General features: G+C 47.5%; 1 protein-coding gene across 2 annotated transcripts in view; it reads right to left on the bottom strand.

Annotated features, from left to right (window-relative positions):
- CUX2 (cut like homeobox 2) overlaps nt 1-27,314 on the bottom strand; it is a 258,612-nt gene that overhangs the window by 73,844 nt on the left and 157,454 nt on the right. Inside the window, exons 2-3 of one of the 2 annotated variants that reach the window (XM_044244277.1) lie at nt 25,399-25,509; nt 21,670-21,717 (exon numbers count right to left, since the gene is read on the bottom strand). The exons of the other annotated variant lie outside the window; for it this stretch is intronic. Of the exons in view, the coding sequence (XP_044100212.1) occupies nt 21,670-21,717; nt 25,399-25,509 (159 nt within the window). The remainder of the gene's footprint in view (nt 1-21,669; nt 21,718-25,398; nt 25,510-27,314) is intronic. 2 annotated transcript variants of the gene reach the window in all.

The following is a 27,314-nucleotide window of genomic DNA, read 5'->3' on the forward strand; positions in this document are numbered from 1 at the left end:
ATGTTCATTTTAAGCCAAAATTTAAAAATCAAGAGGTTTTAACATAAAAATTGAGATTTCCAGCTTGTCTGGAAAAATTAGAAAACGTGGCCACAGCAGGCTTACATTCCTGCATAACAAGACTATAAAACAACCCCCCAGAAAGAATAGCGAATACTTACTGAGTACTTAAAGTGTGCCAGGCACTGTTTGTGTTTCACACACACACGAAGTCTAAAAATGCTCATCATAAAAGCCCTATAGGGCAGGTGCAGTGATGCGCAGTACTAGCAAAGGTTTAACACCTGGTTATGTGGTTGGGGAAAAAAGGCCCTGCTTTGTAGTATTTGCCAATTTCTGTGGCATAAATAATCCCACTGTGGCAGATTTCAAGCTACCTCACTGCAAAGGAAGGCACTGTATGAGCCCCTCCAGCACATCAGTGGTACGTGAAGGTATTGTTTCTAGTCCCCATTAGAGGAAACAGAAGCACAGAGAGGTCAAGACACTTGCTCAACGTCACACAGGCAGAAGAGTGGGCAGAGCAGGGATCTGGAGACAGGCAGCCTGGTTTCCAAGTTTGTGCTCTCAGCCTACATTCTGTGCTGCAAGACCAGACTTCTACAGTCAGCTAGTGCTGGGCAGAGGCCACTCCTTAGCGCAGGCTTGCCTCTCTCCACTCCTGTCATCTTAGCTGTGTCTGCATTGCTCATTCAGCTTACCTGCTGGGCCCCTGTATCCCTGCTTTGGGGTATGAAATGGCACCCTGCCCCTAACATTTCCCCCTACTATACTGGGAGCCTCATCAGGTACCTGGACACAAACAGAAGGCACCCAGGGTGGGGGACAACCAGCTTCTTTTCCTCTATCCCGACCCCGTCCACTAGTACCTGGCACAGGATGCCAGTGCAAATCTTTAGTTCAAATGCTCTCGTCACACTTTCTCTCATTCTCTCTTTGCCAGGGGCACTAACAGAATCAATTTAATGGAAGCAATTTTTCTCTTCCCCTCTTCGCCTTCCCCCCACCCCATATGACAAAACTTGGGAAAAACCTGATTTATAGGGGAAAAAAAAAAACAAAAAACAGTTCACTTTAGGTTAGACATGCAAAGGTTGCTGCATCCTCTGTACTTTGTTGGGGGAAGGCGCTTCATTTTTCAGGGGGAGGGGGCGCAGATGAGAAACCCCATCTTCTTTGCTCTTTTCTCAAAGACAGGCAACCCTTGCAAAGCCCCCGATAACTCTCATCCTCCCAACTGAGAGCCCAGGATGGCAGCAAATGAAGGAAAGGCATGTTTGGTGGGAAACGTGGAAATAATCAAGTGAGAGTAGATTCATGTAAATAATTTAATTACCATGCACAGCTATGAAATCTCTTGGTTTCCGATTCCATTATTAATGATGAATGTTAACTATCAGAGGACATTGGCTGAGGTTTCTTGACATACTGGGGGAAGGGGCTTAGGTGTCCTCAGGCAGCCATACCTGGCTTGTCACTGATCAAACTGCTCCCTGCCTCCAGCTGACCCCCAGCCCCACCCAGGGATTGACTGGAAGGTGTGTTGTGTATCTCGTGATGGAAGCACCCAGCACCAGCTATGGATAGACTTACTGAAAACACAGAACCTGAATGTGATCAAGTCTCCAATCCAACTGCCCATGCACAGCAAACACAGGGGACAGAGAAGCAAATCAGACCATACCATGGGGACACAGTTAGAGCTGAGGGACTTCCTCAAGGTCCCACAGCTAGTGGTGCAACTGGGACTTGAACCCAAGCCCACGAGCATAGCACTCTCCTGAGACCATACGAGGGGCTAGAGAAAGCGCAGCTGGGCTTGCCAGAGGGTGGAACAGGGAACCAGAAGGAATCAGAAGTGAGTTAGGAGCTTTTGCTACAAGGGGCAAGGTCTGTCATCCTGTTCTTTGTCTAGGCCAGTCTCAAATTCAGACTCCTGAGATAATGAGTACCATTGGCCTTGCTTGAGACCAAGGATGGACAAAGGTTCAATCAGCTGTGATTGGGAAAAGTCTTGAGGAAAAATGGTCCAGTTACTTCCACACATAAACTGCCAAAAAAAAAAAAAGCTGGGGATGGAAAAGGAATTTACAGATGAGAGGAAGTAGTGTGGCCAGCCCTGTCCCCGGGGCTTTCCCAGTTTTAGGCCAAAGACTTTTGTACCTTAAGACCTTCCCAGCTTTATAACCCGAAGTTCTGCAGCCCAGTCCAACTAGGACAGCTGGGCCCATCAACCAATCCCAATGGGCCCTGTAGGAGTTGTGATATGGACCAAAAAAAGATTTAAAAAATGGAGGAGCCAATCAGTGACACTGAAACATCACCTGGATATTAGGGGATACCGAGGAACTACTGTTAGGAAACAAGCAAGTAACCATGTGTGGTAGGCATGTTAACTAGACTTAATTGTGGCAAGAGAGAGACACATAGCACACCTGAAACTAATATAAGCTATATGTAAATTACATCTCAGTTAAAAAAAACTGTTAACAAATTTTAAGTATCTGCAGGAATTAGTGACTCTAGTATGGTGAAGGGTGAGATGAGAGGGAGAGGTGGGCAGTGGGTGTGAGCATAAACGGACCAAACTGGTAAGAGGTCAGAAGAGGCCCAACAGCCAGCTCGCCAGGCTACGATCTTTCTTCTTCCCCTGAGATGGGCCATGATGTTTGTACTGAGACATCTTCCCGTCCGCAGCTGACTGCATTAGGGGCCGACACTGGTCTCAAGCGAGGCTAATGATCTTCATGATCCCAGGAGTTTGAATGTGAGACAGGTTGCTTTTGATTTGTCTGGGTTGTCAGCATCAGTGATGGGGTGAACCCAGAGGCTGAGATGGCTGTCATGGGGGCCACCTTCCATTTATCATGTGTGAGAAAGCTGGCCTAGGGAGGCATGGCGAGGGTCCTTGCCCCTTGTGTAGCAGAAGCGCCCTCCTCGTTTCGCAGCCCTTCTGGTTCCTCGTCCACCCTCTTGGAAGCCCTGCTGAACTTTCTCTGGCCCCTCATGTGGTCTCAGGAGAGTGCTGTGCTCATGGGCTTGGGTTCAAATTTGAGCTCTACCGCTAACTAGCTGAGGCCTTCTGGCAAATCCCCTCAACTTGATGAGCTACATACAGTTTCTTCTGTAAAATGGGGAGAATACCAGTTCTTCCCTCATAGGACTGCTAGGAGGATTCAGTGGCACAAATATGTGCCTGGTGTACAACAGATGCCCCATAAATATCATCACAATTAAGGCAGTAATAAATTCTCTTTGTGAAGGCTAGCTTCAGTGGATGTTTGTTTGTTTTGTTTTGTTTTTCAATCCAAGGTTTTCTCTTAAAACAGGCCTCCCAGCTCCCCTCCACATGGACACCTCCCACTCCAAAATTTGGGTGGAGCTGGGGTTCTCCTCTCCCCTGCTCAGGCCTGGGACAGAACTTAGATGGAAACAGAACACAGACGGAGGTAGTGGATGGCTCCTGATGGGCCAGGATCCCCGGTGTTGCTGTTCCCCCACCCTACTCATTACAAAAAGCAACAGGCAAGGCAAACAGATGGCTGAGAGATGGCTTTTTTCCTCTCCTCCTAAATAACAAGGTGAAAAAAAAAGGGAAAGGAGATAAACAGATTTCTACCGTCTAGATCAGAGAGAAATGGCCATTTTCGCTGATAAACTTCACTTAGATGCTGTCCCCGCGCCCAGGCATGTGATCTCCTGGGGCGGGACTGGGAAGGGTCTGGCTTGCTATTGCCTATCGATGTATCATTAATTTCTTTTTGTTTCCCGCTATGGCGTACACCCGACTCAAGGTGAGAGAACGCAACTGGGCTGCGACTTCTCAGATTGATAGATTGCGTTTCTGTGCTGGGTCCGTTTCATGCTTGGTGACTTTGCAGCAAAGCAATTATCACTGTGGAATGCATAATGGCCTAATTAATAACTAATGTCAGGTTGGCCTCTGAGCCATGATTATACCTTGGCAAGCCAACTTTTTTTTTTTGTTTAAACATTCCAGGAGAAAAATATTATTATAATTGACTGGTTAAATTGTCAAAGTGTCCCTACCCTGTGGACACAGGGTGTAGTAGGAAGCACGTAAAGCCTGGAATAAAGAGAGGTGTTTGGCTGCCAACTGGCTGTGAGACCTTGCTCAGCATCTCAGCATCTCTGCGCTTGAGTGTCTGTACCTGTAAACAGAGCCACCTTTCTGGAACTGAGAGGGATACCTGTGTATATATATATTTTATAGTGTATTTGTGGGCTATGTACCTCTTATTTATTGCTGTATCCCCATGGCATGGCACACAGTAGATGCTTACTAAATAATGGTTGAAGTAAAGGACTCTGGAGCCAGACTGCCCGAGTGCAAATCTTTCTTCTGCTCCCTCTGAGCTGTGTGACCTTGGGCAAGTTACCTAACCTCTCTGTACTTTATTTCGCTCATTTGTAAAATTACAATAATAACATCTACCATAAGGTGGTCATAAGGAATAATGAATTGGTATCTGTAAAGTGCTTAGAATGCTGCCTGGGACAGGGAAACCACCATGGTCATGTTTGCCAATCTCTCTATATGTCAGCATTCATGGAATAAATATTCATGTAGCACCCACTGTGTGTCAGGCTCTGTGTAGGACCTGGGAACATAATAGTCGACAAAGCGCTCCCTCTTTACTTTGGTTAAGTGGGAGGGACAAACATTATTTGAATAATTAGAAATATATATATTTATAAACCATGCTAAATATTGTGAAGGATGCTGTGAGTGTAAGGAACAAGGAAGTGTGATTAAAATTGGGGAGATCATAGAGCCCCTCCCGAGAAAGTGACATCTGGACAGCAATCTGGAAGACGCGTAGGTATTAGGTCAGTGGTTCTCAGCAATTGCGCTGTCTGCAGGCATTTTGGCTGTCCAACTGCAGAGGGAGGTCCTTCTGGCATCTAGTGGGTCCAGGCCAGGGATGCTACTCTGCATCCCATAACGCATAGAATGGCCCTCACAACACAGAATTACCTGGTCCAAAATGCCCAATGTGCCAAGGTCAAGAATCCCTGCATGAAGTGGACAAAATTGGTGGAGTGAGAGCATCAAGTAGAGGGAAGAGCAGGTGCAAAGTCTCTGGGGTGGGGAGGGCAAGTGTTCAAGAACGTGCATAAAGGATGCAAAGAGGGAAGGGGAACAGGGTGAGAGATAAGGTGGAGGCTGGGGGACCAAGCGCCTCATTGGTCAGAGGTCTGGATTTCATTCTGGGCTCCAGTGGAAGTTACTGGAGGGTTACAAGCAGAGAGGCATACCATGTGTTGTCTGCCTTCTTAAGAGCTCACGTGGGCTGCTGGCAGAGAGCACTGGATAAATTAATTTGGAAAACAGTGGGGCTGGATTCTGTGATAGCAAATTTTCAGAAGAGGCAGAGATGTCAAAACCTCATCCCTGCCCATTAAAAGAACCTCTTCCAGAGGGGATGGCAGAAAGGCCCACGGGGCACAGGTGAAGATAGGGACCTGGAGGACTAGGACGGCTCAGTCAAGGTCACATTTGGGTGGAGCCTTGAAGGACAAGCAAGGATTTGCTGGGAGCTTATGGAGGAAAAGCATTCTGGGGAAGGGAACAGAATGTGCAAAGGCTTAGAAACCCTGCACAACAGTTCTCTGTCCAGGATAACTCAGAGTCAAGCTATCTGCAGATGGGGATGAATACAGTGACCTTCCTTTGTTTTGGATGCTGGAAGAGTTTTTGCTGCTTTTAGAAGGCAATGTGTTTTTTGGCAATTATTTGGTATTTATCTTTGTAATTATTATAGAAAAGAAAATTAAAGCAGAGAGACTTAAAAAAAATCTTTTTATGACTCAAAGATCCTCCACAAGTGACAGATCAGAATTTGAACCCAGGTCTCACACACACAAAATAAAATGTTCTGGGCTTTTCTCTTGAACCAATGTGAATAAGGCTGTAGCCACTAGTCCTTTGGGTTCTTTGAGACTCTCTCTCCCGTCTCAGGGCATGAGGTTAAGAGCTGGGCCTGGCACTCCTTGGGGCCCAGAGTAGGGCCCATTGTAGACTTATTTACCTCCCAGGCAGAGCTGACCTCCCAAACAGAAGCTCCTGGGCTCTTCACCCAATCTCCTAGTTGTTTGACCTTCATGCCTCAGTTTGCTCATCTCTATGACAGGCACAGTAACAACCCCTATCCCAGAGGGTTGCAGCGATTCTGTTAAAGGCCAATACTTTTAGAGGTTCTGGAAGAATGCCTGGCATATACAGAGCACTCAGGAGGGTTTGGCTGCTACTTTGGTTGCTGATGTTGTTATTAGTAATAGTATCCTCACAGCCTGCAGAGTGTCTGAGGAACCCACTGGTTCAGCACCTGCCCTTTCTTAACCTAGTTTTGGTCTGACTCAATAGGAAAAATGATGGTGAGGACAAGGACCATTTCATGAGCACCTACTATGTGCTAGGCATAATCTTACAGATTCCTTCAATAACAACCCTATTAGGGAGGGATAATATTATCCTTGTTTTCCAGATGAAGAAGCTAAGGCTCAGGGAGGGCAGATGACTTGCTCAAGGTCACACAGCTGGTGAAAGGCAGAGCCAGGTTGAGTCCAGGAGTACCTGGCTGGGTGTTCAAACCAACTGGGATTGTTTTCCCAAAACCAGCTCTGCCTCTGGCTCTTCTGCTATGCTGTCATGTCCTGTTGTCCTCTGGGGCCTGAGACCCAGGCCCTAGATCTCCATCTGCCACGTTAAGTCTGGGCCCCACCTCCAAGCTCTTTCATACCAGCCTTGTCTTGTCTGCCACTCTTCTGCCCCTGCCTCAGGACAGGACACCACTATTGCTGTAGGTCTCAACTGCTCCAGATTTTGCTTCTTGAGTCAACCCCCTCCATGCCACATACCTCCAGAGGGATCTTTCTAGAAAAGGCTTCTGGTGCTGCTGTCCTCATACACCAAAAGGAACTCTGCAACCCCTCCTCTGCCCAGAAGGTGAAGTGTGGACTAAGCCCAGCACTCAGGGCCCCTCTGTCGTACTCGAATGTCTTCTCTAGCCTTGTCTTCTTCCCTGATGCCCATGGATCATAGCTCCAGAGAGGTTCAGTGGCACCGTCGCTAAATGACCATCTCATTTCATCCTCATGGCAAACCTCTACGGTGGGCACCAATTTACCGATGAGGAAACTAGAGTTTGGAACGAGAGGAAGTGAGTTGCTTGAGATCACCTCTCTAGTGATCCAGCTGGGGCTCGAACCCATGTTGGCTGACGCCAAGGCCTGTGCTCTTCACCGCCACACCTCATTCTCCTCTCCGTGCTCCGTCCTATCTGTTTTCCTCACCTGAGCGCAACTTCCCCTCCTCCAGGAAGTCTTCCCTATTGCCTGCCTACAAAGTCATCACTTTCTCCATGGCACACATAGGACGTTTTCCTCCTACTTCCTTTCCTAGTGCACTGTGAATGTGGGCTCCTCAGGAGTGGCTTGGCCTTCTTGTTGGACAGAACTCATTTCTTGCCTTTGCCAGTCCAGTGCAGAGCAGGACACACAGTAGGGGCTTTATAACACCTGCCAAATTATTGAACTCATTCCTTGCTCTTGCTTTTCTGCCCCCCTACCCCCAGATTTGGAAGACCCTTGAATTCCATTTCCTAATCATCTGTCCCAAATGTACTGCTCCTGCTGTGGACAAAACTCTGTGTTCTGGGCCCCATCCCGTTCCCCAGCAGCTAAGGAGGGGGGTACTTTCTCAAGCAGGGAGTCCGTAGGGTAGCAGACAGGGTTATGCGCTCACATAACCCTGAGTTTTTCTCCCCTTCTTGGGCATACCATGTTAGACTATTGTTTCAGCCTCCCTCGAAATTGGACATGGCCTTGTAATTGAGATTTGGACAAAGGAATGTGGGCAAAAATGATGTGGCCACTTCCAGGCCTGGACCTTGAGAACCTCCCAAGAGATCAACCATGTTTTCCTTTTCCCCCCTGTATCAATCAAATGAAGGGGACTCTGGAACACAGTGGAGGACAGAGCTGGAAGATAGGACATGCCTGGGTCCCTGAATGACTATGGTGAGTCACCTTCCCCCTATCAACCAGCACTAGATCGTGATGTGAGAAATAAACTCCAGTCGTGTTTGATGTTTCCATAGAATGAGCCTACTAGGACTCATGCTGACACACATGGGTTCAAATCCCAGCTCTTCTCGATGGCTAGATGATCTTGAGGTCTCAACCTCTTTGAGACTGTTGCTTCCTTATAAAGAAAAGCAATAATCTCTACTTTAGAATTTCCTAGACTATTCCACAACATCCCAGATATCAGACAACCAGCATGGAATGTGGTACCCAGAAGAAATGGAAATACCCTCCTGCCCCTTGGCCCCACCTCTGTGTTTCAGGGCAGGGTCTCTGCTTGGTTCTAGGACATAGGATTTGGCTAATCTTAATCTTTGTTGGTCCCCACTAGTATTTGGTTTTATTTATTTTAATTGTTATTTTGTGCTTGTGCTGGGAATAATTTTATTATAGGGCAGGAGTTTATAAACCTCAGGGAGAAAATAATTATGAGAACTTCGTCTGCTGCAGTGCGGGCTCTAGGGCCAGGAGGGAAGAGAGTGGAGAGACTTTAGGAAATGGCCTTTGAGGGTAGAGAGGCAATGAATACCAACATGCCAAGGTGAGCCTGATTTAAGGTGATGCTGTGCTTGGCAAGGTGGATCTGGGGGTGGACAGATGCCAGGGCACAGGTGAGGGCCTAGGGACTCAGGATACCTCTCCTGGCTTTTAGCCCTAAAGGTCTCACTTCCCTCCCACCTCAGGGCATTTGCATATATTGTTCTTTTTACCCAGAATGCCATTCTTCCCTTCCTGGGGTTTTAGCCACACTCAAATGTTCCTACTCTTGCTTTAATTCACAGGTCATTTCCTCCTAGAAGCCCTCCCTGACAACTCAGGAGGCTCTCATAGCCCCATGGAGCTCCCCATCACAGCCCCTGCTGCAGATGTTAATTATACTATATTTACTTGCTTTGTGAGTGTCTGAATTATGACTGTCATCTCCCAGAAGGTCACCTCTGGGAGGGAATGGACTTTGTCTTATTTGAGCCTGTGCCTAGAACAGTGCCTGGCATACAGAACCGTTCTGCAAATATTTGCTGAGTAAACAAATGAATGAATAAGTCGATTCAATCTCTTCTACTCCCTATACACCTAAAACCAGGGGTCAGCAAACTTCTCCAGTAAAGGGTCAGATAATAAATATCTTCGGCTTTGCAGGCCACAAAGGTTTTGTTGCAGCTCTTGAACTCTGCTCTTGTGATATGAAAACAGCTATAGATGACACATAAATGAATGAGCAGGGATGTGTTCCTATAAAACTTTATTTATACAAGCAGTCTTTGGCCCAAGGGCCATCGTTTGCTGACCTCCGTCCTAAAGCCTGCCTTGTTCTTACTTAGTACAGGGATTACTTCTGGTCCTGTGCTGGAGGCTGCCCTGTAGCAGCGTGCAAAAGCCGAGTGTTAAATTTTCAGGAATTTTGCAAGCTGGTTGTTAAACACAGCCATTATTAAAAATTAAATCAAGTGAACCTATAATTATAATAAATAATTTATATTAAAAATAACGATACTACAAATGGATGAATCTTGAGGACATTTTGCTGAATGAAATTAGCCAACCACATAAAGACAACAACTGTCTGATTCCACTTATACGAATTACTTATAGTCGTCAAAGTGAGATCCAGAAACGAGTGTTGGTTGCCAGCCATGGGGAATGGGGAATTCTTGTTTAATGGGTACAAAGTTTTAGTTTGGGAAGATGAAAAGAGTTCTGGAAATGGATGTGACTATGGTTGCACAACAGTGTGAATGTATTTAACGTCACTGAACTGTACTTTTAAAAGCAGTAATATGGTCAATTATAAGTTATGTGCATTTTGCCGCAAAAATTGGAAAAAAAAGTTAATACATATTCAGTACTCATTACTTCGTAATTATTTGACTGCATTTCACTTGTCTCTGTGCTTTGAGGCTACTCACATCTATTATGTCTGCATGGTGAGTGGTGCAGCTCTTCCCAATTCCATGCTGAGAGGATTTACACCATGGAAAGTGGCAGATGACACAAGTCACTCACCCCGTGCCATTGTTCAGCATTGACAAGCATGCCCTGGTTATTTTCCCTGACAGCCTCCTTCAATAGATGGGGAGCCTCTAGGGCAGAGCTCCTCAAACATTAGAATCACAAGCAGAAACTTTTAAAACTCTGATTTTCATAGCAGCAATGTCACAATAGCCAAACTGTGGAAAGAGCCCTGTTATCCTTCAACAGACGAAGGGATAAAGAAGATGTGGTCCATATATACAATGGAACATTACTCAGCCATCAGAAAGGACGAATACCCACCATTTGCATCAACATGGATTGAACTGGAAGAGATTATGCTGAGTGAAATAAGTCAAGCAGGGAAAGACAACTGTCATATGGTTTCACTTATTTGTGGAACATAAGGAATAGCATGGAGGACATTAAGAGAAGGAAGGGAAAAATGAAGGGATGGGAATCACAGGGGGAGATGAACCATGACAGACTGTGGACTCCAAGAAACCGACTGAGGGTCTTAGAGGGGAGGGGTGGAGGATGGGTTGGCCCGGTGATGGGTATTAAGGAGGGCACGTATTGCACGGAGCATTGTGTGTTATATGCAAAAGGTGAATCACAGACCCTACATCAACACTGACGATGTACTGTATGGTGACTAACATAACATGATAAAAAAAAAATCCTGATGCCCAACACTCATACCAGACCAAGAATGCCAGCCACTCTGGGATGACTCCCAGATCTCGTTTTTTTTTTTTTTTTTTAAAAGCTGTCAGGAGATTCCTTTGGGCAGCCAGGGTTGAAAGCCAGTGGGCTGGTCTAAGGCTGAGCATCTCAAACTCCAGCGTGCCTATGAATCACACCAGAGGACTTGGTTCAAGGATAGATTCTGAGTCAGGAGATCTGGAAAAGGTGGGAGGCTGAGACTGCCTTTTCACTGAACTCCCAGGGGATGTGGATGCTGCTGGCCCACAGACCACACTTTGAGTGGCAAAGCCTTAGAAGGAAAGATGCTGCTGGTCAGTCAGAGGGAAAGGTTTCCTTTCTGCCTGGTGACCACGTGGCAATCTGCCTGTCTCTCTCCCACCACCCCTCTAGTAAACACAGTGAACGGAGTTACAAGAACCATTTTACAGAGCAGAAGACTGAGGCTGGTGAAGTGACATGCCCAAGACCACAGAGCCAACGAGCATTGGTGGGACTTGGACTCGGTTTTTTTTGAGACCCCAAGTCCAGTGCCCTTGCCTTCATCAACTGCCTGATTGAGGCCACTCTGGGTATGGGGATTAGATGGACTCGAAGCTGCATCCAGGCCTTTCCTTTCCTTGGCTGTGTGACCCTAGGTGGGTTTCTTAACCTCTCTGGGTCTCATTCCTGATGCTCAGGGCACAGGGAGGGGCAGACTGTGATACTGGATGCTTGAGGGCCTCTTGCAGGGCTCGCCTCATGGAGGATACCCACATCCAGGAAGGTTCCTTCTCCAGTACCTAAATCTGGGGATGACACTTTAGGGGCTCCACCTTGGCAACAACCCTAGGGGGTCACGCCTCTCTGCTAGATCAAAGGGAAGGCAGGATTGGGGCCATTCTGGGTGCAACTGTATTTGCCTTGGCAGCATTCAGCTCATCTGTCATTAGTTAATACACTGCTGGAGGATTTCAGATTCAGAATATTGTCATAGCCATGGTCAGCGCTTAGCCTCTGACATGGCTCTCAGTTTTCTTTGCACCAGTCATTGCTTTAAGCCTTTTATCTATAACCTCCTCTGAGCCTCATGCTTACCTTATAAGGTATGTATGAGTCCCATTTACAGATGAAGAAATCAAGGCACACAGAGAGAAAAATAACTTGCTCCAGGTCATTTGCCATGCAAGTAGCATGGCAGGGATTTGAACCCAGGTGTCCGGCTCCAGAGCTGCTCCTAACTGTTGCACATACTGCCTTTCAAATAATTTATGTGCAAGATGTAAATGTGCCATGTCCCCCAGTGTACTCTGAGTGCCCCAGGGCCAGAGGCCCTGTCTCTCTTGTTCCCTGCCCCACAGTAGGGGCCCTCAATAGGGTCTGGACACAGTAGAGGCTCAAGAAATAGTTTTGGAACAAGGGAATGAGTGGTCTGGTTTAATCTCTCCCATCCCACATCCTAGCCACGTGAAACTCAATCATAGCCATGACTGGCAGTGGTACTGAGGGGCGTGTGTCCATCTGTCTCTCCCACTAGGCTCTGAGTGCCATGAAGACAGGAATAGGATCTGGGGTGCTCATTGCCATATCCCTAGAGCCAGGCACTCACTCTGGTAAACAGTAGGGGCCAAATAAATGTCTGCTGGAGAGTGAAGTTCTCAATGGAACTGAAAAGGGAAGCAGGGGTGTGCATATGTGTTCCAGGGGTGCTGGATGGAGAGCAGCGATACCAAATAATCATGATTCTACGGTCCCGCCTCTGGGAGGTTCACACCACACCGAGTTCTTTATCTGCATGGATCCCTGGGAGGATCCCTATTTTATATTTATTACTACCCCTATTTTATAGCCAGGGAAACTGAGGTTCACTGAAAACCCTGCCAAAGGACAGATTTGAACCTAGGTCTGTGCATCTCTCAGCTTATATCCAAGGGCGCCCGATGATTAAGTAATTGGTGTTCACCCTCTCACTGTCAGGACTTGGCACAGTTCCTGGCACACAGCAAGTGCTCAACTATCTCTTGAACATGAGTGAATACTAATGCTCCCCACCTCATGTTGGGACACATAGTAGGTGCCTGGCACATAGTAGGTGCTCAACAAACATCTACTGGATGGACGCATGAATGACCATGGGAATGGCCACACGTCCCATGATGGCATTGTGGGCTTTCTGTTGTGGCAGCTTCTGCTTTGCTCCCTGCCATTCCCCAACCCCGGGCAGATGTGAGTGCTAAGAGACACTGGCTGACAGTGCCACAAGATGGATGCGTGCCCGGCGGCCTCATCTCCCCACCGACTGGCCCTGCATGGCCTTCCATAATGCAGTCCATTAAAAGGCTTGTAAATTTTCATACACGAAAGCCTACCATGGCGTCAGCATAGACTAATTGTTGTTAAATGTGCGGGAATGTTACCACCACGCCGCTGGAGCGATCACTCTTCCCAGCCCGGCCCAGACGCCGACCCATTCCTCTGCAGGCGGAAAGCTTACAACGTTTGCACAAGGCCAAAAAGCAATTCGTGTCAAAAAGATCAATAATATAAAAATAAAGCATGAGAATTCTAGTTAAAGGGAATGTCATATAAATATGTGGTTCACGTCCATGATTCCAAGATTAAAAAAAATCAATCAATATCGTTCTTTAGATGATGTTATTTCTAATGAGAAATACCCGGAACAACTGCAAATAACTGCTTAACTGGGGGGAAAAAAGCATTAATAATTTACTTTATAAGGCATATGATACCGAGTGAAAGAGGATCGCTGCTGGTTCTTAATTTGGTTGTAATGCAGCGTGACAGGTTCAATGACGCTTTGGCGGGTTCTTAATATTAAATTCAGAAAGATGTTTAGTTCATTCTGAGTTTTACCCCAAGCTGGGCAGGGTAAAGCCAAAGGGGCAAGACTCGTTATGGGAGCCAAGCAGGATTGCACCATTAAGGTTATTAAGTCATCAAAGAGGAGACGGTAGGGAATGTGTGTGCATGTGTGCGAGCCAGGGGGCAGTGAGAGGGATAGAAGCCCTCACTGCATCTTGTAAGTGACACCCTGTTTACTGAGCAATTACTATATGCCACACTCTGGGCTGGGTGTGCAGATCTGGGTTTGAATTCCAGCTCCCGTTATGGGTCAGGCTTCCCTAGTGGATTCTAGCTGAAAAATCTCAGCGAGGTCACAACTGAAAGGCATGCATCTGGCTGAGCAATGAGGTCCTCCCCGGTCCTAACCACCTGCAAGTGTCCAATTTTAGCCCTCAATCTAGAATTTGTATCTTCAGTGCTTCCTGCAGCCCCAGACCTCTGTTCAGACCTTCAAGCTGAGGTTTGCCTCTCCCATCCTCTGCCCTGCTGGTGAAGAGCTGAGTGAGCTCAGGCCAGCAACCCACGTCTCACCTGGAAGAGAGGCCGATACCAGCAGCGCCTCTCTCACCTGCTGCCGACAGGTAGGGACGCATGAGACACTTTGCTAAGGGCTCAGTAAATCTGCTGGCTGCTGAGCCTCAGTGACCTCATGTGAGGAATGGGTGAGACCAGAAGCCTACTCGTGAGGCTTGTGGGAAGAATAAACGTGATGACAAGTCTCAGCTCACCCAGGTGGAATGCCGACTTATGTTCAAGGAGCGCACATTATGTGCTGGGCTTTATGCCCGGGGCTTTTCAAGTATCGGCTCAACCCTCACATCAGTCCCATTAGGTGGGTATTATTATTATTTCCATGAAAAGCAAGAAAACTGAGGTCCAGAGAGACTGAGTGACTTGCCCAGGGACACACAGCCAGGAAGCAGACAGCTAGGAAGTAAGTTATTGCCAACCTGGCTCCAGAGTCCACACATGCCGCCAGTGCTTCTCTTTCTCAGTGGGTTCTGGTTAGTGAGGCCATTTCTTCCTGATCTTGCTGGTTGGTCAGGACTACATGCATCTAATGTCAGTTGTGGCCCTAATAAACCTCACTTACAAACGATGGTCATGCCAGTGCTTGGAGCCTCTTGACAAAGGGTAGTTTGGGGAGCAAGGGAATTAGGACAGCAAAGGTAGCTGGAAGAGCAAACAATGTAAAAGGCCAAAAAAAGGGGGGGCCCTGTAATTAAATTTCAGCTCAAAGGGAAGGGCAGGAGTCTGGCAGGTACATGCAGAACAAGAGGAGAGCATAGGGACCAAGTTACAACATGGCTTGTAGGGCCAGCTGGGGGATTGTGGCCCCGGGCAGGCAGAGACATGTCTGTCTTAGGTGAGCTGAGCCGTGAGGAACCCCTCCATGCCTTCTCAGGCAGCTCGGCTGCAGGAACACGGATTGACCTCCTTGGAATCTTGTCCTGGGTTAGGACCTCCTTCCCTGCCCCTGAGTGCCTGGGAGGGAAAAAAGATACTCAGTGTTTGGGGCTGGAACAGGTGGTGTTCCTTCAAGCCAACAATGATTTCAGGCTTTGGGCACTGGATGGAGGCGGTGAAGAGGGGTTCAGGTAGAGGGTACAAGGGGCACAGTCTCCTCCTCTCAGTCATCTCTGAAAGGCCAAGCACACCCTACCTCATGCCACCTGATTAGCAGTTGGGAAGGATCCTATGGAAAACTGAGTCTGATCTGGTCTGCTCTAAAGTCTCCTATGGCTCCCACCCAATTCTAAGTCAGAGCCAAAGCCCTGGAAGCAGCCCCAAGGCCTGAATGATCCGGCACCTGGAAATGTCCTGCTGGGTAAGTGTAAGGGCTGTGCTGTGAAAAGTGGCAGGGGTGGGGAGCTGGTTAGGGAGGGCTTCCTTATTCCTGGAGGATCTGACACTTGAAAGGAGTCAATCAGGCAAAGAGAACAGCAAATGCAAACACTCTGAGGTAGGAACGAGTCAGGCTGTCTGCTTGCTGAGGGGAGAGGCAGGCAGGGGCCTGTCAGTGGTGGGACCCAATGACCTAAGGACTTTCATCATCCTACACCACCCTCCTGGGCCTGAATCCATGCTCCCTTGCTTCCCTCCTGCCGCGGGTGCAGACCAAGGCACTGGATGGGTGCTGGCTACCTCCTCTGTGAGCCCTTGGTTTCCTCAAACGTAAAAGAGGATAATCACAGAACCTCTCCCTGACAGACATATTATGGAAAACACATGACATAACCATTAGAAAGTGTGCAGCATATAGTCGATGTGCAAGGAAAGTCACGTGGAGAGACTTCTCTAACAAATGCAAGGTTCTCCTTTAGTGCCAAGGCTGGCTGTTTACTAAATGGTAACAGTGGACAATGAGGCTTTAGAGTCACCCATATCAGGAGGTGACACCATGGGCATCGTGGCCCAGGTCTGATCAACCACAAGATCCCGGCAAGCCGATGTGGGCAAAAGAAGGCATTTCCAGCTGTGTGCCCATCTCAAAATGAGAGGGACTCAGGGGAGACAGTGTTGGCACCTTTGGCCTTGGTGAGGCCTGCAGGGAAGATTCTGGAAAGCTTCGAACTACAGCAGGTCATAATATCGTGTATCTCTGACCATTGTGGCACCCCTGATCCCATGTGAATCGGGGGACAAGCGTCCCCATCCAACTTCAGAGATGACATAGTAGAGGATATCTGACCGGACTACAGGTAAACATATTTACTTGCTCCTTGACTGACTAAGTTATCCACTCACCCAACAAACATCCACAGAGGCAGAGCCATCAAGCTGGACGTCACGGTGCTCTATTTTGCCACCCACATGAGCTGCAGGGGAGGCAGGGAGACTCCATCTTTTGCTTTCTTGCAAATCTCTATTTCAAAGCCACCTCTCTGCTCCTCCATACACAAACCTTCCACTGGGTCTGCTCTAGACTCCTTTAGCCATTGGGGTTTGTCTCAGAGTTGTACCTCAATCCCATCAGAAGAAATACAAAGGAGAAGAGACAGAATCTTCCAAACTGTTGACCCTCCCCACCTCGGTGTCTGCAGGGCAACATGAGGCACTTTGCTCTGGGAGCAACCGGCCCTCTCCCTCTGGAATTGGAGGGGCGGGGGGGGGGGCGGGGAGGCTGTGCTCTCCAGAGATGGATGCCAAAGAACTTGGTGCTGGGGGAAATGTTTTGAGAAGGCTGAAATCTGCTAAAAGGCTAAGGGAGGAGAAGGTGGAAGAGAGAGGGGAGAGGAGAGAAGCAGAAGAGAGCTGAGCATCAGGGGAAAGAGGGCAAAGAATTTGGCGCTCTGCGAATCCTGGCTATTCTGGTGATCTACTGCTGCGTAACCAGCCGCCCCAAAATGGAGTGGCCCAGAGCAATTACTTCTTATTATCTCTCATGCTTTTATGGGTTGATGGGGCTCAGCTGGGCAGTTCTCTTGTCATCTCTCAGGCAGTCACAGCCAGGTGGCTGCTACAGCTGCACTGCCTGATGGCTCCACTGAGCTGGATGGCCAACACGGCTCCTTGACTGGTGCTGGGGCCTTGGTGCTCCCAGCTTTTCTCCTGCATATGGAGTCTCATCCCCCAGGGCCTACATACAGGTGGGGCTGGAAGACGCAAGAGACAGCACTACCAGTCTGCTGAAGGCCTCCACCTGCTACTGGCAGAGGGTCACCTCCATCAGGCCCAGATTCAAAGAATGGAAACCAAGCTCCATCTCTTGTGGGGGAATGCCGGACAGAATGCAGTTACACAGGGCCTGGGAGGTAGTGTGTGAGGTTCAGCAAAGAAGCAGAAGCTCTGGGAGGAAATCAAGAGGCCTCCCATGAGCTCTTGACATGACTGGGCATTATTTCGATCACAGGGACTCAATGAACCCCTAGTGACACTCCTTAAGGGCAGCGATGGTGTCTCACCATCTCTGGACCTTCCACAGCTTTCGCTTGCAGCCTGGCACATAGTAAATGTTCCAGGAGTATCTGTTAAGTGGACCTGTGAGGCGCCCAGTAGAAAGGCGGCCCTTCTGGAACTGACACAAATACTTGCCTTCCCCCACATCAAGAAGCATCTAGTTGACTGCCAGGTCATGACCTTCACTGTGTCCAGCACCTAGAACACCACCTGGTATGCAATAGGGATTATGTGAAGGTTTGTTGAGTGAATAAGTGATTGCAGGGATTCAACAGATGATGAGTATGTCTCTTATAAGTGGTACCTCGGTCTCATCTCTAAGCTCTGAGAGGGTGGTCATGCTGCACAAACTCCCTTGGGTCCTGAGAGGACAGAGAGAGCATATCTTGGCTCCGTGCCACCAAACACACCCCCCCATGATGAGAACCAATGACTCGCCAGCCACCTGACAGAGGATCTCACTGAACTCACGCAATCCTAGGAGCTGTCATGAGGAAACAGTGGCTCAGAGACGTGAAGGCACCTGCCAACGTCACGTCTTTGTCAGTGTTTGGGTGGGACTCAGACCCTGGGGGGTCAGAGGAGGCAGCAGCCCCTGTGGGTCCCAAACAGCAGTGTTTCCATCAGGCCCTGGTTAATGTGTCTGCTCTGACTCCACCAAAGTGTCTTCTATCTCACAGGCCACATCCCCTTCCTGGTGGAAGAAGAAGGAAGCAGAGAGAAAAAAAAAAACCCTTGCAGTGGCCCTGCTGTCTTCCTGGCTGGGCCAGCACACACACTCCTTAGAAAAGTTTCACCTCTGGTTTAGCATAACAAAACTTTTAATTTAGATGTTTTCATCTCGCTCTCCAAGTAAAAATAAGTTTAAAATAATGACTGTAATAAATGAAGGTAATTAATTGTAGTTTGTTCCTTTACTGTCTAGTCAGCTTAATTTTACCTTTTCAACTAATAATGAGAAAATAATTTTTGTGCTCGGAGGGTTAATGATATGTAACTGCGAGAGCTGCTAATTGCATGTTGCAATCCATCCATCAACAACCCCATCTGTGCGACTTGATTATGTTTGCTAAATTATTGCTTTGAATTATCTTTCATAAAGCAACTTTTGTAATTAGCGGGGCTTTCGTCTTGCTCTTTTCTCTGCGCGCAAGGATATTCAAACTTTGGCCATTTCAAGCTGTCTCCATTAAGCCACCTTCTCTGGCTGTCTTTGTTTCCCTGAACAGGGGGAATCAAGACTGTCCTTTAAGCAATCAAGGCGGAGAGAAAAACCTTCCTTGATTCACAGCAGGGCAAATTCACTTCCTCTCCGCACCCCTCCCACCAGTGTGAGTGCGCAACACACACATGCACATGCACACACATACACACGAGAAAGAAAAAAAAGGCCACACATATACAGAATGAAGAGATAAAGAGGATGCCCAGATTCTTTATACGCCACGGCCGGTGAAGTGAAATTAAGGAATGAACTTGAACATGTTATATTTCAACAAGAGGCTCACACTGGGGAAAAAGAAATGACGGATACGATATTCAGCCCTGGCGTTTTATGGGCTACTTTATGTGACTTGAGACGGTGTTTGCCTCAGGGAATATTCCTGGGAGGTGATTAATGCCCACTTGGGAATCCTCAGCTCTGAGCCTGGAGCCTGGTGGATCGCGAGAGGGAAGCGGCATAAAGGATGAACCCTCATTAAAAAAATTAAAATGAAAATCAAATTTGGATTATAAACGGATTGTGCGTGAGCAGTTTGTTCTGGACGAAGAAGATGCTTTTTATTAACACCTTTCTTTGGCGACGTTTCTCCCCTGAGGCACGGGGAGGGACCTGGCGGCTGCGACGGATTAGTCAATAGATCATCAAGAAAGCAGGGGTTTCAGGAATAAAACTCCAGACAAATGTAGTCTTTTTGGTACATAAAAGGGACGATGGAAAGCCCTCTTAAGAAAATTAACGAAGTTATTTGGAGATCCTCAGCTATTAAAACAGTGAATTCAACATGCTACCTATATTTGGAAATGAGAATTCAGCTTCGTCTTCCCTTTCGGACCCACTAAAACTTTCTCTCTCTCAGTGAGTTACTGAATACCAGCTGTGTGCCAGACACGGTGTCAACTGCCTCTACCCTTAGTTCTTTGAATCCTTACTGCTAACTTCATTGGTGAGAGGAGAAAAGCTGAAGCTCAGAGAGGTTAAGGAACCTCTCCCCAGCCACACAGCTAGGGAAGCAGCAGGACTGAGATTCAGGCTGGGCCTGTCTCAGTCTGATTTGCACGTGCTTTCTGCCACGTGGCACTGGGGTAATCTCTGGATCATTATCCAAATGTTAACACTGAACTCTTTCTCCTATTGAAAAGGTGATGTAAGTCACGGCTGTTTCCTTCAGGGATAGCAAACCCCCTCTTTTGGAGAAAAGCCTTGAACACATACTCAGGAAAGAGGTAGAATCCAGTCCAAGACTAGCAGAGGCACTGGAGGTGATGGATAACAGGAATAATAAAATAACCAGGACTACTAAAATAAAGCAATGTTCTAAGCACTTTGTTCTTCCTCAGTCATGACCCTATGAAGGAGATAGAATTATTACCCAGTTTTACAGATAAGAAGACAAAGTAACAGAGAGGCTAAGGAACTTGTCCAAGGTCAAACAGTGAGGAACCGGCAGAGGCAGGGTTCATCCCAGGTTGGCTCCGAAGTCTGCTCTTTACTGCCCGGCAGCTCTCTGTGTGCCAGGCATTACATTATTTCTCAGTCCTTAAACAACACAAAAAAGATCAGGAGTGTCTTTATTCCCATGAACAGAGAGGGAAACTGAGGCTTTAAGTGGCTAAGAGAAGCTCTGTCCATACCAGCCGAAGCAAGGGCACAGCTGAGAAAGTGATGCTCAGTGCCTATCTCTGGGCTGCCCTGAGGGATCAGCTGCCTGAGAGGGCTTGTGTACTGAGAGCCCCTCATGGGACCAGGGCCTGGCAGATGGGAACCTCTTTTTTAAAAACACAAAGCCATGACAACAAATTCCCAACAATATTGGTCTTTCTGATATGTTCCCCCAGCTCCCGCCCCAGCCCGCCGCCGTCCCCTTTCAGATCAGGCACCTCACAACCAAATGAATCAATACTGGATGGCCCTGTAAATAAATAAGCACATCAGTCAACTGAGTAATAAAATGAAGGGATGAAAAATATGGAAATCAGCGACATTTGTGTAAATCTAGTTATTGTTTACTTTAATATTGCCTTATGCGCTTACGCGGTTCCAAAGAGACAGATTTAAAGTAATGTGGTGCTTGGCGGACGAAAGACTTAAAATGCATCTCCACCGGAGAGCTCGGAGAAGGGCCAATCCTTCCCAGGTCCTGCCTGAATCCAGGGAGACTGAGAAGAGCCCCCCTGAAGATGGAACATTTGACAAATGGCTTCCTCTTGCACTACCCTGCCTTGGTGTAACTCCATTCTCTTCCCCGCCTGCCTCCCTTGCCAGCAGGACAAGTGGACATTTTCAGAATCCTGGTCACAAAGTCAAGCCAAGAGGATGGGGGGAGGTTCAGCCCCATGAGCTCTAGGAAGGCCAGAGAAATAACCGGCTGAAGACAGCCCAGCTACTGCCGAAGGAAATAGGGACCGATGCGTTGTCAGGAGAGAAGGTCAGTAGGGTTGGTTTTATACTCAGATGGTGGGTCAGTAGAGAGGATTTCAGGGTGGGCTGGCAACTACTTGGACTTCTCTGCAAGACCACTTTAGAGAATCAAAGCCAAGCAGAATGCCAGGGGACAGCAAAAGTCACTGATTTCAAACCTCTTGATTTTAAAAATGGGAAACCAAGCCTGGAAGGTGAGGTGTTTGTTCAAGGTCATGGAAACTGTATATAGCAGAGCTGCTGTAAGGCTGGACAAAGTCTAGGGAGAGGGAGATTTCTTGGGACCAGACACAGAATCCCATCCAATAGAACAGAGAACCCCTTCTCATCAAGTCACCACTGGCTGATCTGGAAGGAATGGGGTGGAGTCTGCAGTGGGGATGGGCAGGTTTCTCCCAAGCTTCCAGAGGCTGCTGGCTTCCTCTGGCAACTCCAGGGGGGACAGGAAAGGGAAGCAGGGAATGTTTCTGTGGCATGCCATGGGCCTTGGGTCTTACCTCAGCTTGGAAGCTTTTTAATACAGGAGCCACCATCTCTCTGATTTCCTGAAAAAGAGATCAGCGAAGAGTTCACCACAGTGCCAGGTGGGATACCCCCGTGGCCCCTGCTTGCAATGCACTGTTGTCCCCCAGGCCAGCATTGCCCAAAGGTATCCCGTGGGACGTGTGCTCCATGGGATTTCCTCAGGGTTTCTCATATATACACCTACAAATAGACACACGCACGTGTACACACACATAGGGTGCCAAGCCAAATCAGCCTAGGAAATAAAGCCCAACATCAAGTTTCTTCCCTGCAGGACTTTTTGGAGCCTTTAGTATAATGCACATTGGGAACTTCCGGAAGAGGGGGGTAAGGAAGGAGTGCTTCCCAAACAGATCTGACCAGGGAACGTTTTTTTACGCAAAGCGCTCATGGGACTAGTGGTGCATTCTACGACTGACACTTGCTGAAGAGGTGGGCTCGACTCTCCACACCCAGCAGCATGTCACCAAAGTCCCTTCATAAAAACCTTCTGTCCTTCAAACATTTGCTCAGGGCTGTCTCCTTCAGGTAGCCATCTCTGTCTGCTTCCCCACCCAACTGCCCTTCTCTGGCAAAGACTCCATTTTACATTTTAGCAACATCACTTCTGTACTTGTCTCTCTTTCTTCTCCAGAACGGGCAGTTTCTGGCACCCTCCTGGTGCCCAGCTCAGAGGAGGGGCTCTGTAAATGTCTGATGTACTCTGTGGTAGTGAGCTGTCTTCAGAAGGGAGTCTCCTGTTTCTGGACCCTAACTTCCTGCCTTTCACAAGTGACCATGAGGTTCTCAGCCCCAAAGGCTCCCTTGGTTGTCTCCTGTGAGTTCTCCCCAGCACGCATGAGGGAGGCCTTTTAGAACCTAGTGTCACCAAGATTCCAACCCTAAATGCTTCAGTTTCCTGAGACCCACGAGTGACTCCATGACTGCTCTCAGTCACGTCCCACAAGAGACCCCTGTGGAAGGAGTTGAGGGGGGCTCCAGAGCGTGGGGAGAGGGGACAGTAGAGAGAAGCAGGGAAGGAAGACATAGGCACAAGAATACATATGTTCAGGTAAAGAATAAATCTCTTCATTACAAGATAAGGTTGTGTTTCTGTCCCTGAAAATGATCCCGCCTCTGGGTCCTGGGTACCCCTCCTCACTGATTAGTGTCCCCCAGGGCTCCTTGGAGCTGGTGATATACTGATGGTATGTTTGGGATCTTCAAGAGGGACATAGGGAGAGTGTGTGAATCTAGTGGATTTGATCACAAGGAGCTATGAGTGCATGTGCTGAGCCATGGAAAAGGAAATGCATGAAAACCCAGGTCCCGGGTTGTGAACTCAAATGCCCACAGAGGCTGGGGTGCAGGGAATGGACATACGGGAGGCAGGCTGGGAGGCAAGGATCGGGAGAGCCCCAAGCACCGTGTAATGGAGGTAGCAGCTGCTCAGCTCTAGCTGGTGACCGCCATGTGGGCATTGAGCCCCTGTGTGACCAGATCCACCAAAGAGTCTCAAAAGATACTAGAAATCTGGGGTTTTGGGTGAAATCTACTGAGATGCCAAATGTTGGTAACTTATTGTAAAACCCAAATGACTTTACAGACCAAATAAAACGTATCAGCAGGTTAAACCTCTGGTCCACATTCAGGAAACGTTGCAGCTGGAAGGGGCCTCAGAAATCATCTCTCTTGTCCCCTGATTTTCCGAAAGGGGAGACCAAGGTCCCGAGATAGGCTGGCTTGCTCAAGTCCACCAATGAGGGAGTGGCTCAGCTGGAATTTGGATGCAGGTCAACAGGCAATCCAAATATGCTATCTGCATAACACCACACTCAAGGGAATTCAAATCTGAGGGCCTGGGGTGGGGGTGGGGGTGGGGGTGGGTTGGTAGGACTTTGGGCCGATGCTGACCATTTCTAGAAGCCCCCTATCCTGTATGCTTCACCCCTGGGAGGGAAGCTGAGCATAGGCGCCAGCAGGAGGTGAGTTGGGCACCAGCCAGATGATGTTCTTAAATAAAGCCTTGGCATGACTCTCCCAATCAGGAGAGACTAGTTCCAAAAAAGAGAATTTTCAGAGGCGCGACTATAATAGGAATGGAAACTTATTCCTCCTAATTACATAATTGCATAATTATGCAGTATTAAAATTATGTAAGCTGAACTCAGAGGCTTAAAACCTGGCCTGGATTTCCCTCATCACCTGGGGGCTCCCATGTGGCCTGGGGGAAGAGGATGAAATGGAGAATCTGTGCTGACCAGAGTGAGGGCACGTAGGTCTGCGAAGATCTAGGGCTGCTTCATCTGTGCATCCCACAGAACGGAGAGTCAGAGGCCAAGCTTCTGGCACCCTCTTTCTGGGCAGAAAATCAGCTTAAATACCAAATTGTTCTCTGTTCCAAGAAGGAAGCAAAGGGTGCTCACCATCACCTATGCCTTCTTAGCTCGGGGAGTCCAGCCCAGGACTTGAATTGGCCTTTTTGAAGGTGTGACATGGGAGACACTTGGACCTGAGACTCTTGCTCCTTCTCCAGGTGTACCCTCCCTCACCTCGCAAACCTAAGATTCCTTCCATACTTGCTCCATGGGCAAGTTCTAGCTATAGTCCGCTTCCCTCTCTTGCCTTGAAGAACTGAAGGTACTTATGACTTGTGAGGAGAATTTCACAGCTAGAAGACTTGACCACTCTGTGCTCATGTAGCCCAATACCTGGGTTGGCCTGCCTCTTCTCCATCTTTCCATGGCCTCCTCCTCTATCAGGAAGAGGGCAGCAGGACCCCTGGGTGATTCTAACAGGCAGAGTGGAATCAATATCTGATACTTTCAGAATGCCAAATGCTGCCCCACCCTCCTCCAAGATCCAGGCCTCCCGAGTAGGTTAGGACAGAGAGGTCAACTATTAACCTCTGCTGACCACAGAGAAGCAAAGTTGGTTTTGGGGGCAGTCAGGGTCTCTGTTACCCAGTGGCTCTGATGTGTCACATCTTTGATAACATTACATGGAATCAGAAGGCTTTATTATTCCTCTTTGTGTTTATTTCATCCTTTTTTTTTTTTTTTTTTAAAGATCTGAGCAGCAACAGGAGGCCTGACAGAGAAAGTAAAGGAATTAACACATTCACTCCTGTAAAGAACAAAAACATGCCCATTCTAGTCTCTTCCGTTGGGAGGCCCTTGCTATGGGGGTAAGGGGACAGGACTGCTCTGTCTGGACCACCCTTATGGCAGCTGGGAAAGTCAGAGTTGGTGGCTGGAGCTGCAAAGCAAGAAGTGAAGGGGAAGAAGAAGGCCTCTTTATGGCAGCGGGAGGTGTTTTAGAGGAGACTGAGGGAAGGCCCAGAGAGGGTGGAGGAGCCTAGAGCTGTCCTTCCCCGACACCAATGGAAAAGGAAAATAAGATCACGAACCCTAGACAAACTGTCTTTGCTGTCAAGGCCAAGCATTTGACTAGAGATGAATATCGGGGGGTAGTGGATGTTTTAGGGAGCCTGCAGAAACAAAGACTTCAAAGGAGAAGCATCCTGCCCTCACTTTAGATAGCACCACTGAGCGCCACTATACCAAGAAACACCCAAAGGTTGGGGGCTGTAATGTCTCTTTGTGGCTAATTAGCTTCTTTTCTTGTTAGTCACTTATGTCTACAGTTTCCAAAATACAGTTTGAACAGAGAAAAATCTGCATTCCTACTGAGTTAATTCTATAACAGCAAATATACTGTACCTCAGGTACATTTTTCTTAAATTCCCGGCGGAGTTCAATTAAATGTTTATGAGAATGTTCACTCTCCTCCTGCCGTGCAGACAGCTCGGAAGCGACGGAATTAAGCTCCTTCTGAAACAAAAAAACAAAAAAACAAAAAAAACAAAAAAAAAAGGGAGAGAGAGAGAGAGAGAGAGAAAAGAGAAAGATTTTTTTTCCCCTCCTTTTCCTTTTTCATCATCGTACAAAACAGCATTCTGAACAAGTTTTCTTAACTTACAAAGCTGAGAAAAGACAGGATATTGACTCCTGGCACAAATGAATAATTTACAAAACGGGATGCAACTGAAAAAAATCCAGGACAGCTTTTTTTGCTCATCGGAAGATCAATAATCTCCCATAAAGTTGGGTGGAGGTTTTTTTTTTTTTCCACTCTCTCCCCCACCCCTCTGCCCCACCTCTTAAATTTCCAAAGGAGTGATGGCATAAGCTTGTCAGTAACTGTAGAAAACATCTCCAAACCGTGTCAAAATAGTAAAGTGCGGCATATTGTATGGGCATATTATAGTGTAAGAAAGTGCTGTCGACAGCTTTCATATATCAGAGGTGGGAACTGTTCCAACTATGACTTACTTACACTTAAGGGTTCATAAATACGCCTTTTAAGATATAGATGGCTTTTTAATTTCAGTAGATTTTGGAAAAATGAAGGTGCCAATAAGAAGCAAGCTGACCTTTTGTGTATCCTGCAGTAAATCATTTAAAGTTCACTTCAAGTATAAGAAATATTTCACTGAAGACTCCTGGATTCAGAAGAAATGGATTGGAAGGTGCCTTGTCTGCTTATGTGCAATGAAGGCGCCAGACCAGGTTTTTACAGGACGTACCGTCGAGGGGAAAAAAAAGAGTGAGGGATGGAAGGGGGGCCGCTCCAGCTCACACACATCACAGACAGCGTCTGCTGGTTCTACATGTATATTTGATCACCCCTCTCTTGGCTTTCTTCGCTTTAATGGTGGCAGTCTCACAAGGGGAGTACAATTCACCATGAGTTGTCATGGGTTTCATTTGCATAATTCAAGAAATGCTCTGTTTATGTGGTCTGCTGCTTTCTTGCACCATCCCGAGATGGGCTTTTTTTCTGGACCATAACTCGAGGAGCATTTCTGTATATATCACCCGATTATATTTGCAGCAATCAAGCCCCATAATTTCCTAAATCCGGTGATGCAATAAATTTCTGCAATCAGATTTATTAAAAACACACACGCAGATGCAAGAGTGTATTTCTAGGGTGAACTCTTTAATCTAACATATGTATGATGAGGCCCGGCACCGTGTTGAAAGACCCCATTTGTCATCGCTAATACGCATTCATCTTGCACACACAATGAAACACTTTTACCATTAGATAATGAAATAAAAGTACTATTAACCCGCTGCAAATCCTTTTCCCTGTAAGAGACGAAATGCATGGTAATTGTCTTATATCATGTCTGAGTCGGTAAATCTGCTCTATAGCAGTTCACTGTAGCACCATAAACCTCATACCCATCAGAGGCAGGAGAGCCTACCCCAAGCCCAGTAGAAGTGTCTCTGCCTAGGGTGCCTTAGGGAGAAACTGGGAAGGGAATTTCTATTTCTGGAGAAATGTCTAACCTCTTGGAGAACCACGGGACTAGAAGAGAGAAGGCCAAGTTACGGAAGTAGTGAAATACAGTAGGGCTTCAGAGGTGTGGTGCTCTCCAAGGTGCTGAAGTCAATTCTATGCCACAGCACTAGACACACGGACTTGAAGGTGCAGGCGCTGCTGGTACAAATGCTCAATGGAATTTTAAGCCGGGTAAAGAAGAAGGTATCATTAGAGAGGAGAGACAGAAGCAGTTTCTGACAGTCCACCAGAGTGACAGAAGAAAAAAGGCCACTTTAGATTTATC

This window comes from Neovison vison, chromosome 3 (assembly GCF_020171115.1).
Source record: "Neovison vison isolate M4711 chromosome 3, ASM_NN_V1, whole genome shotgun sequence".
Lineage (NCBI taxonomy): Eukaryota > Metazoa > Chordata > Mammalia > Carnivora > Mustelidae > Neogale > Neogale vison.